Genomic DNA, 13,816 nt, shown 5'->3' with positions numbered 1-13,816 from the left:
CTAATGGATGCCGTTTACAGAACCGCGATATATTTTCTTGATGCAGAGCTATTAATTTGTAAACTTCGCGCTTCTATATTTTTCAGACTGTCGAATATTTTAAAATATTTTTAACCAAATTCACGTCCTAAATCGTAATTCCACTTCCAACAGTCACTATAATTTAACTTTCTCTCTCAAATGCAACAAATTTCATTAAGATCGGTCCAGGGGTTATCTCAGAAAAACACCCGCCGTGGTTGCTCAGTGGCTATGGTGTTGGGCTGCTGAGCACGAGGTCGCGGGATCGAATCCCGGCCTCGGCGGCCGCATTTCGATGGGGGCGAAGTGCGAAAACACCCGTGTACTTAGATTTAGGTGCACGTTAAAGAACCCCAGGTGGTCAAAATTTCCGGAGTCCTCCACTACGGCGTGCCTCATAATCAGAAAGTGGTTTTGGCACGTAAAACCCCATAATTATTATTATCTCAGAAAAACGATTTTGCGTTTTTACATGTATTTGAATAGGCCGCGTCGGAGTTGGGCCCGAGCTAAAGCTTCCTCTTAAGCTGGATCCACACGAAGGGACCTGCTTCCGCGGGCGAGCACCACGTGGGCTCAGTGCCGTCGAATCACGCTGCTGGCGGCGCGATTCGTTGCAACTCAGCCACTTAACGCTGGCCTGCGGAGTGATTCAGCGAACTGTTCCATCAGTGAATACAGCTTTAGAAGGAATTCTGAGCCAGTTACCAGTTTCAATTTATGCTTTCTCAATTTGTACGGTATAAGTGTTCCAGTAAACTTTGTCCTGCACTGCATAAGAAGGCGTGTTGCTTTAAAAAAAATTGTAAGCGCAACAACAGTGCATTTTGCCGCAAGAATTTCACAGCGCTTATCTCATACCGGTGTCAGACGGCCACTTTAGATTGCGATCGGGCCCGATCCGCATCGAGTGCTGCTACGCGGTCACTTTTGAGCGTGATCTTGCTCGATCCGAACATGGCCAGACGATCGCGATCTGTGCATCGCGATCGAACCTCTTGATCGCGATCGTAAGCTGAAGATCATGTAGTTCTGAGAGCTGCATGCAGACGATCAGCAGACGATAATAGTTTTAACCATAATGGCAAACGAAATAAAATTGTTAAAAAGAGAAGGTGTCTTACATCACAACTTTTACGGAATATTAAATAAATTTGTTTGATGTTTTGGCCCCACTAACGACACCCAGTGCGCTTGAGCTCACCCAAACTCGATCCGTATCGTTGGACCGTGTAGCAGAGATCATTGTCGATCGCGATCAAGAAATTCAATCCGGATCGGGCTCGATCGCGATCAAAAGTGGCCGTGTGGCGCCGGTATACAACAAATGGCGCTACTATAGATGTCCCTTGAGAACTCAGCGGCTTCAATTCGTAAGCTGCAATACGTGCCCTACGGTGATGTTATTTTTAAAAAAAGTTAACTATTGCAGTTTTGGCAATAAGTCAATTAGCGGTTTCGATTTCTCGAAGAAGAAAGACAACTCTGCTCTCTGAAACGGGCGCTTTTTAAAAAATTATGTTAAGAACTAAAAAAAACAGACACTGCGTATTTAGCCGGAAGACAGGAAGACTAGTTGTAGAAGATATTGTTTATGCGTACCTGTCGATTAAGTCCTTGAACTCCAGCACGGCAGCCGTCATCTTAGCAGCGAATCTGTTCATCGGGTCAAATAACCGGGAACCATTCATATGCAACTGTTCAACTTGAGGGGAAAAATATTTGTCCTACCCCCGTTGCTTACACAGTTATAAGTGTAATGAGGGTGACTGGGTGATTTTACAGCATACTACACCTTGATGTTCTTTTTTTTTTTTTTTCGACGAGTTGTATTTAGTGCGATAACTTCTATGTCAACTAAACAAAAAACTGGCGAAAATAATTGCATATAAGATTACAGACGCTTAATAGCGCACGAACTATTAACACCAACTACTAATTATCATACTGCACAATCTATTTGTAATTGAACTATCCTAATGTGAGCAGAGGCTCGGTAATGTCAGAAAGGACGCAATGCCGAAAGATGGATCGGCGATGCCACATGTAAATTCCTGCGCCAGCTCCCTGTGACGTCACAAGTTTTGGCAGCGTGTTCACGCCACTGGTGATCTACTGTAGTATATAAAGAGGAACACGATGCGTTCCAAAGTAGGCAGACAGACTCAACAGCAGAAACTTTTGTCTACATCTCCTGCACAGAAACAGTTCAGAAGGGCGAAAATAACTCAAAATTCGCGTCTGCAGACTGCCGTCCTCGACTTCGCAGTTTGGGCGCGGGATTAAATAGAGGGGAAGTTTTGACCACCATTTTCGCCCCCAAATATCACCCATTTTACGCCATACACATGCAGGCGGGAATTTTGGAAGCATATTCTGCAGATTAAACTTCGCGTTTTCGGTAGTGTCTCTTTTTAAAAAATCCTCATCCACCCGAATGCAGCACGAAGCTATAAAGGGAACCCTCGCAGTTGAAGGAAAAATTAGTCCTGCTCCGGCATTCGAACCCGGGACCAACGCACAGTGGCGTAGCCAGAAATTTTGTTCGGGGGGGGCTACGCCACTGGCCCTATATATATATATATATATATATATATATATATATATATATATATATATATATAGAATATATATAGCTGCACGTTGCAGCTCAGCCTCCTCCTTAAGAGGAAGCTTTAGCTCGGGTGCTCCTATTTAAGTACATTTAGAAGGGGAATTCGTTTTTCCCTGCAACCACTTCACCGAATTTGAGGAGGTTTGTTACATTTAAAAGAAAAAGTTTAATTCTAGTGACTGCTGGCTTCGAATTTTTCATCTAGGTGGTCAATTATTTATTAAAAATTGGCCAAAATTGAACATTTTCAGGAACCGAAACTATCAAGTTTAAAACTCCGTGACTCAACAATGAAAAATGATATCACAATTCTGTGATTTGCATCTAATGGTACATCTACAGCGGCCAAAATAGATATGTTACACATGAATCTCAAAAAAAAAATTTAGTATTGTGGAAATAGGGCTTTTGCAGAACCCTTGTACACAACGTAACCAATTCACGTAAGATACAAATTGACACAGCAAACTTGTCCGCTTTGACTGTTATAATAAATGTCGTTTACAGAACCACAATATCTGTTCTTCATGCATATAGCTATTAGTTTGTAAACGTCGTGCTTCTATTTTTTCAAACTTTCGAATTTTCCAAAATATTTTAAACAAAATTTAGGCCCTAAATCGAAGTTCTGTTTCCAACAGACACTAGGATTTAACTTTCTCTCTCAAATGCAACCGATTTCAATAAAAGCGATTAGCAGGATTATCTCAGAAAAGCGTTTCTGCGTTTTACAAGTATTTGGATAGGCCGCGTCGGATTGGGCCCGAGCTAAGGCTTCCTCTTAAACAATTTATCGAGGGATCAAATACATGAATAATAACTGTATTGTCATTGCCAAAGATGCTGCAAACGAATTCTTGAAAGCTACGCACTGTAAATACAAGTAAAATATGTATTTTTTCATAAAATATTGAACTCGTATGTGCCAAAAATTGTGCCGAACACAACTGACGTCAATGCTTCCATGTTTTTTGTCTATTTATTAAGTAAAGAAAATATCACACGAACTTTAGAACTATATCAGTTCGAAACCAGGAAAGCAGTGCATGCCGCTGATATGAAAAATTAAAGACAATGAACTGAACAAGTTGAGGACAAATATGTTAATGAAACTTTGTCATTCAAGAACCGTGCTTACATTCTTGTATATATGCAATGGCCAGTGAAAAATCTCAATGACACTGTCGTTTGTTCCAATGTATTACGCAGGAGTAGCTGTCCCTTGTCGTGTATCGTGAGTAATTGCACCGAAGTTATAGTCGCGACAGAGAGCACGTATAAAAAGAGGGAGTTCTGCAAGATATATGAGGGCAAGTCAAATGAATGAGCCAACAACGGGGTACTTTATTTAAAAGTAGTCTTCATGAGAATTTAGACATTTGTCCCATTGACTAACGAGTTGCGTGATTCCCGTCTTATAAAACTCCTTTGGTTGCTGCTTCAAAAAGTCTGTATCCGGTTCTCTTGAGCTGTTTTTTCGGTTGCCCCAAAATGTAGAAGTCGCAAGGTGACAGGTCTGAGCTGTATGGCGGATGTTGCAGCGTTTCCCAGTTTTGTATTAACCACATAAGCGACGTGGGGACAGGCATTGTCGTGGAACAAGATGACCCCATTCGTCAATTTTCCACGTTGTTCGTCCTTGACTGCGACACGCTGCCGTTCTGGCGTTTCACAATATCGGAAACAATTGATAGCCTCTCAAGATTTAGCAAATTCTATCAGTAATGGACCCTGTCGATCGAAAAAAAAATTCAACTATACCTTTCCAGGGGAAATGATGGCCTTTACGTTCTTTGGGCATGGTAAATTCGAATGTTTCCACTGTGAGCTTTGCCGTCGTGTTTCAGGCTCGTAGTAGTAGCACCAAGGTTCGTCCCCGATCACAGTTGCAAACAAGAAGCCGTCATGCTCATTGTGATACCCGATCAGATTAGTCAAGGCAGCGCGAAACTTCTCCGTCTTCTCGCGATGGATAAAAATCTTGGGGATCCATTGCGCACCAAAGAGCCGATAACCGAGAAGCTCATGAATTATGGCGTGAACCGAACCGTGACTGATGTTCAGACGGTCTGCCGATTCATCGATGCTTATCCTCCGTTCTTGTTTCAGCAGCTCATGAACCTTTGAAATTGTGTGGGGGGTGATTGCACGATGGTTTTGGCCCGGTCTTGCAATGTCTTTGCAACGTCCTTTGAACCGTTTGCTCCAACGCTTCACAGTGGTCAATGAAATGCAGTGTTCAACGTACACGGCAGTCACATGGTGATTAATTTCTGTTTTGGAAACACCTTCAGCTGTCGAAAAATTCGCGACACCGAGCTGTTCAACTTTTGAAGTGTCCGTTATGTGACGCAACCATATTCAACCCAGTGTATGAGAGCATTAAAGAACATTTATCTTCACACCTGCGTGTGACTTTTGTAAATGAGACATGCCGTTCTCCTGCGCGCATGCCTCGCAGATAATGAACCGAACCATTATTGCGCGGTTAGGGTAGGTTCACTTTCATTTGACTCGCCCTCGTACATTAGAAATGCAAAGATACAATGGGATATGCAAATGCGAAAATACGGCTTGATAAAGGACAAAAAAGTGTCACTGGAAACAAAGTTCACTGCATGTATACACAAAACCTCGCAACAAGATATTTAAGTATACGTATAAGTCTCCAATTAGTCTTTGTATGTAAGAAGAAGTAACTGTATATAATGCGTCAAACAAGGCACAACATATTGCACAATCATAGATTCACAGAATCCTAGATTTCGCCCCCATTCCATCCACTCCCCCCGATGTATTGCGCGCGACGGAAGGCGTCGCGCTTGCTCCCCGCTTTTCTCCTTTGCGCACACAAGACTGAGCCACCATCGTCGGCTCACCCATTCCACCTCCCCTCCTACGCTTTCACTCGCACATACAGCATGCAGCGCGTGGTCACGATGTTATCACCCTTGGACTTTATACGAAACATGAGGGCAATGGCAGGAATGCGCCTGGAGTGTCCATATATTTGCTTTCGCAATAATATAATAAACGTATCCGGCAACTGAAGCGTCCCGTCGCCCATTACTTTCCGCAAAAGAAGTATCAAAATCGAACTTTCACCATGCGACAATTCGCTGCGCCGCAGCAATGTATTTTTTATTTCTGTGAGGCGGAGGCACCAAAATGAATAAAAAAACGCATAGGAAAGTATGTTGGCCAGAATCTAACGCCTACTTCGGGCACCTAATGGGGCTACGGAAGGAATACCGAAGAAAACATGAGACGACTGGTCCACTGAGAACCATACGCATACTGCTCAGTATCCTACAGCGGCGAAACAAGACTTTCCGGAAAGGTTTCGTTCAAGGAATGCGGTGCAATCCTTCGAGTCCCCACAGTGATGGCGGCGAGCGACCTTTTTTTTTCTCGTCTGCTAGCCAGAAAGCGTCCAAAACCCTGTCCGGTGAAAATCCACTCGGCCAGCGCAAACCGAACGCGCACCGAAGTGCACCGCACGGTGGTCGAGGCCATACGAGAAAAACGTTTGCGCTCTGGCTGGCTCTGGTAGCCCGCGGCTAGGGTAGCGAAAAAAAAAAATTGAAGAGGCTCAATGTGTCCTCGCGAATAGAAGTCATAGTAGAAAAAATAAATAAGAACGTAGTTACTTTGGCTGGCTTTAGTGTCTTGACATGGATGTTCTGGCGTAGGTTAAAAAGAATGTTGATATTTTTTATGTAACATGACGGCACAAATGAACCACCCCAACGCTTCGTCTCATTGGACCTCGCTGCCTGCTTTGTCAACTCGTCTGCTAGTGTGTTGATTTGGCTTGTCTCGTTGTATGTTCCGATGCAAGACTTTAGAAAAGTCAGTAGACCTTTGGCGTTAAATGTTTATAACAACATTAAACCCACAAAGTTCCGCAATTGAAAATCTAAAGCACAACTTTGGAAATGTCAATGCACCTTTCACATCAAGAGGTTATGAGATTTATACCCATAAAGTTTCGCAATTGATATCCATGCGCTCCATAGATTCCGTGGCCTCAGTGAGATGCCGCGGCGAGCCCGCTCACCATCAAAGCGCCCTTGAAACTTTGTGCTCGGATGGGACTGCTTGGCGTTATGTGACTCCCGGTGTATGGGCGTTGCCACGAAATCCAGCCCGAGTTTGCAATATTCGCGGTTAAATGTCTTTTCTAGCGTCAGAAAGACATTCTAGACAAAATCCAGAGTGATTTCCGGCGCCGGGGGTCGCTTTGGTCGGCGGTGCATGGACAGCACGAAAAAATTTCGGGGGGGGCTGAAGCCCCATAAGCCCCCCCCCCTGGCTACGCCCCTGCCAACGCATTTCCGAGACGGTCGCTCTACCATCTGAGCGAACCAGGAGGCTAGCAGATCGCAGCGCGAGGGCGAATTATTCGACAACTCGACACTTTGTAGCTCCGTGTTACATTCGGGCTGGATGACAATTTTCCTGTTCACGACACTTCCTCCACCTTGCGGAATTCCGCAGAACTGATTTGCCTTCAAGCAGTGGGGCGAGGCAGCTTTATAGTATATACGGTATGCTGTACGTACAGGTGCAGGTCCTACAGCTGGATTTGCACTCGTACGGAGCGAATTGCCGATACACACCGCGGTCGATCGTGATGTGGTTCAGCGCCACCGAATTCTGCTGTGCGCAATACTGCCAAAGGCGATATCTGTTCGCATAGCCCACGCATATCACGCTGGCCCGTGAATTGAATCGGCTATTGGGCTCGACGTGTGAACAGCCTATGACCTAAATGTGGACGTAGCTGGTGCCGCGTTCGCTCGGGCCACGGATATATGCTTTAAATGCGAAGCACTGATGTGCCTATAGTCGGAGTCAAGCTCAAACGCGAGGCCATTCAAGGTCACAGAGTTTGTCACCGATGCGCGCTCACACCCATGCGCCCGCCCGCTGGCCGCTATTGACTCTGCACGCATGCTCGCGCAGAGTCAGTAGCAGCATGCTCGCACGAGCATGCGTCGCGGCCGTGGAGCGCGAGCAAGAGAAGCGACGCACGGTCGAAGAACAGCGACATGCCAAGCGGAAGGTCACCGAACAGGCGGCCAGGATCAAGTGGCACCGATCGGAGGACCGGCACTTGCGTGACGCAGACGCGTGCGGCATTCAAAGATCCCCGACTGCTTCTCACGCTTCCCGGCAACTGCAGCGTATGTAGTGGTAATGTTTACCGGGAAACTCTTGCGACAAACGCTCTGGACGAAGGCGAGCTTTCTGGTATAGGAACGCGGCCTCCTATACGTGTCGCTACCCGCGCTAAGTGTTGGTTCTCAAGCGAGCGTTTTCCCGGGAGGACGCGAGTTCGTCCGGGCTTTGCGCCTCGTACAGCGGAGAAGTGCTTCGCATTGACTTAGATAATCATCGAGGATGGTTACCGCCATAACTTCTAGCTTGTTCCTATACTTGTTACTTCGAAGAAGCACGCGCTCGTGCATCCATCGGCATTCTCCGCACTATCTGTTGTGCGCACCGTGCCACTATTTTCGGCGAGGAACCTCGCAATTTATCTTACATGGTGTGCACTGAATAGGCCAATTGCCAAAAGCGAAGCACGTGCACATTTCTGTTGGGCTTATGACTCGAATGAGGCCGACGCATCGGAAGAAATTATGAGAAATCAAGAACCAAAACGATACATGCATGGCCGGGAAAGACCGCAACACGATACGTCTGCTTTCTTCTCTATCAAATTTCTTTTGCTCCAATAACGTCCCATATTCAATCAAATCAATCAGTCAGTGATTTTTAGTGCTAATACGTTTACGAGCATTAACTTCGGTGACGCCCAGATTGGAACGTAACCGGAGGTTTCTATGTCCACCTGAGTGCGCCAACTCGTGCTTCCAAGGTTCCTTGTAAATATGTTAATTAATTAAGGATTTACTCGCTTAACCTAACTTAATTTATAACTGCTACCTACACTTTCTATGTGCAAAGTTTCAATCCGCGCTACCTCTATTCACTGGTCTGTGTGGATCCCTTAAAAATCGCATATACTGAATATCGGACGAAAGTGTAGCAGCCTAGGACGTGCTAGGACGGGCAGACCATTGTCCAATAACGAGGCGCGATGTTTGGAAAACGTGAAGCACGCGCATGCGCACTGACAGGAGGAAGTCCTCTTCCGAGGTGAACGTCTGCCTGGGAAAGAGAGCTGCCGGGCTAGAGTGCACCGGCAGGGGAGTCCGCACGTCCAGGTACGCCGTGTTCAGCCACCACTCGTCCAGCTGCGTAGCAGTACACGGGTCGGTCGTACGTTGAGTTTCGTGGGAAAATATGTCGCTTCAAGACAGAGTTCTTCAGTGATACGCCACTTTCGAAATTACGCTTCGAACTACTGGCATTCTCCAGGTAGAAATCTCTGAATAGACCCTTTTCGTAACTGTAAAGTTATATTTCCAGCGGGGCAATTTGCCAAGTTAATGGCGGCGTAGTCGTATATGTACGAGCACACCGTGCTCGTCTTGCGAAATGGAAAATGTAGACGTGGCTCTCGCGATGAAATTATGAGTAAAAAGACAGGCCTAAGCACGATCACCTAAAAGAAAAGCATCGTCTACATTTGAACCACGAGCGGGGGCGCCATTACGTGGTGCAAATGTGCAATGCAGAGATGCGTACTTGCGACTTCGGAAAAGGGTCATCATGTGGCAGCGAGTGACAACGTTGCTGAATGTTTGTTCGACTCTGGCCGATATGATCAAAAGTGATCCAAGTGACAAATCCGTGTAAAAAAATGAGAGAAGAAAGCTGTCTCTTTGCAAATTATTCATACATCTTCTTTTTTCTTGTTGCGGTGCTAGAAAATATGACACTTGTTTATAGGTGACGCCGCGACAGTACGTCAGCAGAACCATCTCCTCCCGGGCACTCAGTGCCAATCACTGTGTCCCACTTCTGAAACACGAGGGCCTGTGGGGAGTTTCGAAACTGATATGTTTGAAGAGCTCTAGTTCAAACGTCATCAACCGTCGAGAAATTATGAGAAGTTATACTGAATTGAAAATAACTGTTTGTCGACTTGCACATTGCAGCGCGTATTCAGTTTTTCGCCTCTGCGACTTTAGCTTGATTCTGGCACATTTCGCTTCGAATCCCTCACTTCATGATAATACGTGGAAACATACTGTTGTGTGGTATTATACGTATAAGAGACTATAGCTTGGTAGCTAGTCGCCTCTAGTAGTTTGTTGTTTTCGCACAGTTGATACGAATCTCAGTGTGGCTACTCCTGTCCGCCTTGTATATACTTTGCGCTGTACCTGACTGACCAACAAGCCCAACTTTCCGCACTTTTGGAATTGTGACGAGCGCGTAAAGTGGTTCTTTCAAGCGGCTATTTCATGTATCATTGTGCTTCCAGTACAGTAACAATTCGTGTGATAGCAGAGGGACAGATAGACATTTTAAACGAAAATTGCTATCTTGCATCTGCCCGCCACTATATTTTGCGCAGAGTATATCAACACAAAACATACGTTAGCAGGAGGCCCCTGTGGTTTTGTTTCCAGATGACCGGCGCTGTCACTTGCATATGTAGTATTCCACATGCTACATGATCTAACTGCCAATACAGAAAGCATCGTGGACGTTACATGCTCACCTACATGCGTATAACGTTTCGGAAGGTACGAGCACACAGGAAACAACTATAGCCCGAGAAGTCACTCGTGCATTCTGCAGGGGCGCTATAACGTAAAGCTATTCCAAACTTGTCTATTCTAATTCTGCAATCAGCCTTCCGCCATTGGTCAAACTTTTTTTGAACCACCCCCACTTTGCCTGTCTGTCACGCGACGTCAAGAAAACCGCGATAGCTCCCCATCTGATATGACGTGAACACACTGATTATGCATGACTGGAAAGAACAAAAGAAAAATGGTTGTTTATGATTCGACGCCTTTTCGTCATTAGCGCTAGGCTATAGTTAAAAGTTTTCGGGCGACACCCACTTCACCTGCCTGACACGCGAAGTCACAAAACTACCAGAACTCACCACGTCAAAGTGACGTGTACGCGTCAAAGATGCATTAATATGCCGAACAAAACTGAGTTTTCTTCTGGGCCGCTATTTTGTAGCGATGCCTTATGCGTTATTCTATGCTATTCTTATCATCCACCACACACGGCCGCCTGATCGCTTTGATAATGTGGGCAGACCGTCGCTCTGACCAGTGGCCAAGCGCGACAAGTCTGAAAAAGCATAGAATCGAAAAAGGCATCGCTACAAAATACCGGCCCTGAATAGGCACATGCTACCCCGTTCCGAAAGGAATAAAAGATGGCTGCCGCCGATAGCTCAGGCACTGGCTACTCGCACCAGCTGGAGAGCATGGATTTGCATACAATAAAGCTTTTTGTGTGGCCGCGTAACGTTTTCGAGCACTTTTGGCATGTTTACAACCTCGTTCTGCCAATTATTCTTTGCTGAGGATCCGTTTTAGCGGCATTTTTAACCTTCCGTTGCATGCCGTCGCGATTTTCGACCAGCCACCGCAAGATAAGTAAGGGAAGCGGACCAATCACAGACGCTGGCACCACCACCTTCATCCGGTTATTGATTTTCAGCGCACTGGCTCGGCCCCATCGAATCCCTCTCCACTTGAGCTCACTCCTCGCCTCTTGTCAGCCACTTAGATAAGACAAGCCGATCAGTATAAGCGATGCTATTGGTTTTTAAAGCAAACAAAAGTGACCTCCTATAAACGAGGAGAGCGGTTTATTGGTCTACTCAGACAACCCTGCCGGTCGCCGTCGATGCTTTCGTGTGCGGTTACGCAAATTCGACGTCAGGAGATTGGAATAAAAACATATTGGAATAGTTTTACGTTATAGGGCCCCTGTTCAAGACACAAGCTATTCCGCTGTATATAGAGAGCGCACGCCATGCGCGTACCCAGTTGTCCAGACGCTTGTACCGGTAGGTCAGCATCCTGTGCAGGTACTCCCCCTCGCCTCCTCGTTCCCCCAATTTGTCGATCGCCTGGGAAGAAGGCAAGCTCATTGCAGGCATTCTCCGACGACATGTTCGACTCGGAGCACAGACGTTCATCTCGAGCCATCAGATGCGATCGCGTGTCATATATACGGGGTGATCATTTCTAAGTTTCCCGGATTTTTTTTTTTGTCAAACCGCCTGTTGCAGACAACATAATTATTGTCCTCGAAGGAAGTTATACCAAGAGGCGGACATTACTTGCGCGAGAAGTCGAAACACATATTCAACTGATTAACAAAAATGCTCTAATTAACTCATATCATGAGAAGCCAACAAACACTGACACCAAGGACAACATAGGGGAAATTACTTGTGCTGAATAAATGAAAGAAAGAAACGATAAATTAGTGGAAATTAAAGTGGATGAAAAAACAACTTGCCGCAGGTGGGAGCCGAACCCACAACCTTCGAATTTCGCTAGTACACATAAATACCCAAGAAAGTGGATGCGGAAACGCCGCCGCGGTAGCTCAATTGGTAGAGCATCGCACGCGAAATGCGAAGGTTGTGGGTCCGGCTCCCACCTGCGGCAAGTTGTTTTTTCATCCACTTTAATTTCCACTGATTTATCGCTTCTTTCTTTCATTTATTAAGCACAAGTAATTTCCCCTATGTTGTCCTTGGTGTCAGTGTTTGTTGGCTTCTTATGATATGACTAATAAAAATCGGGCCCCTCGGTTAACCCCCTTTCCTCTCGTTCTCTAATTAACTCAGTAACTTTACGGCACGTATTGAAATTTACGAATTGTAGCCGATCAGTTTGCGAGACGTATTCAATTGAAGTGCACCCTCCAGTATTGCACCAGTTTAGTCGGTGTATGGCCTTTCACCGCTCAAGCGTGTCCATGCGATCGCGCGTTGACTGACGGTTGTCACGGCAACTAGCGCGCCGCACCAATAAAAACTTTAGATTCACCGAGCTATGCCGCTATGTGCAAGCCCGACTGTCACAACTCGGGTGGATCATGGTATGCGCGCAACGCAAATAATACGAGGACTCTGTAATTCGCCGTTTTACAATGCGATTATTCGAATCAACCCAACTCCACGGGGAAACAGAAACTTTGAGATTTCTTCGTTACTTGCGTTGTGTGGAGATTGGTTTGCTCGAGGCTCACCCAGCAGTCAAAAGTTAGAAAACGGGCACGATGCTCTTCCACTCCGCTGCGCACAAAAGACGCTACAGCAGGTTTCATCTATTCTCCGAAATGGCGCAGGGAAGGCTGCAGAGATTGCCAACAAACACGTGCGGATACACCACAGTGTGGCAGTCATAGCTTCCGGGCAAAGGCTCACTGCAAGATCGCTCGAAAAGCCGCGACCGCTGCGCTGGCTTACCACGGCTAGCGGTGCACCAAGCATGAGAAGTCGTACGCGGGACTAAGGTTCCACATCGAACTCGCAGTGGGCTTGTCGCCTGTGGAGCATCTGCCACGGCGAGGAAGCGCACACGGAGGTTCAGAGCTCGGGGGAGAGTGGCGAACGGCGTGGCTATCACGGGGATGCTAATCAGGGCACACTTCCAAGCCGTGATTCGCCCTCGACTCCGGGAGAGGAAACTAGACAAGCTTGTCTATAGTCGGAGAGGCACGGATTGTGCGGCAAAGTATAACTCCGGTGCGCTAGCCATGTCCGCCATGTTGCCGCTGGGGCGGCGGTTCCCGCGATCGAGCTTGGCGAATGGCTGACGTTACGCGCAAGCTGGGGGATGAGGCGCGGCAAGGCAGCTCGATTGGCGCAGTTGTTAGGCGAGGTTGCTACGCATTTGTATGTTAGAAAGAGGCACAAGATAACCGGGATCGGGAAGGGCACGACCCAAGTGCTTACTATAGAGCTGGTGTTTATTGGAAACGATCACATCATCTCTCACGCATGTTCTCTCTCCCTCTCTCTCACACAGTAAATTAGAACATCTACCAAATATATTTTGACGTGATGACTTCCAATAGACATTAATTGTGAATACCCGCCCTGCGTCTTTCAGTATGCTTGTTATTTTAAGCTCGTTCCCTAACGCCCAAAAAGAGACCTGGCTTTGTTTATCTGGAAGTCGGCTGCGCGTTTTACTTCCAACTAATGTCCTTGCGCCGAATACACTGTAGGGGCAACAGACAGAGCGGGACTGGTGTTGTGCCATTACCACA

At 46.4% G+C, this 13,816-nt stretch overlaps 1 protein-coding gene across 4 annotated transcripts in view; it reads right to left on the bottom strand.

The window, feature by feature from the left end:
• Nucleotides 1–13,816, bottom strand: part of LOC139060127 (carnitine O-acetyltransferase-like) — a 52,974-nt gene that overhangs the window by 32,406 nt on the left and 6,752 nt on the right. For all 4 annotated transcript variants that reach the window (XM_070539019.1, XM_070539014.1, XM_070539007.1 and 1 more), the window contains exons 2-4: nt 11,571–11,657; nt 8,783–8,901; nt 1,624–1,677 (exon numbers count right to left, since the gene is read on the bottom strand). In XM_070539019.1, the coding sequence (XP_070395120.1) occupies nt 1,624–1,677; nt 8,783–8,901; nt 11,571–11,657 (260 nt within the window). The remainder of the gene's footprint in view (nt 1–1,623; nt 1,678–8,782; nt 8,902–11,570; nt 11,658–13,816) is intronic.

Source organism: Dermacentor albipictus, chromosome 1, assembly GCF_038994185.2.
Source record: "Dermacentor albipictus isolate Rhodes 1998 colony chromosome 1, USDA_Dalb.pri_finalv2, whole genome shotgun sequence".
Taxonomy (NCBI): Eukaryota; Metazoa; Arthropoda; class Arachnida; order Ixodida; family Ixodidae; genus Dermacentor; species Dermacentor albipictus.
Note: the sequence above shows the minus strand (reverse complement) of the source record. Positions and strands in the feature narration are given on the sequence as shown.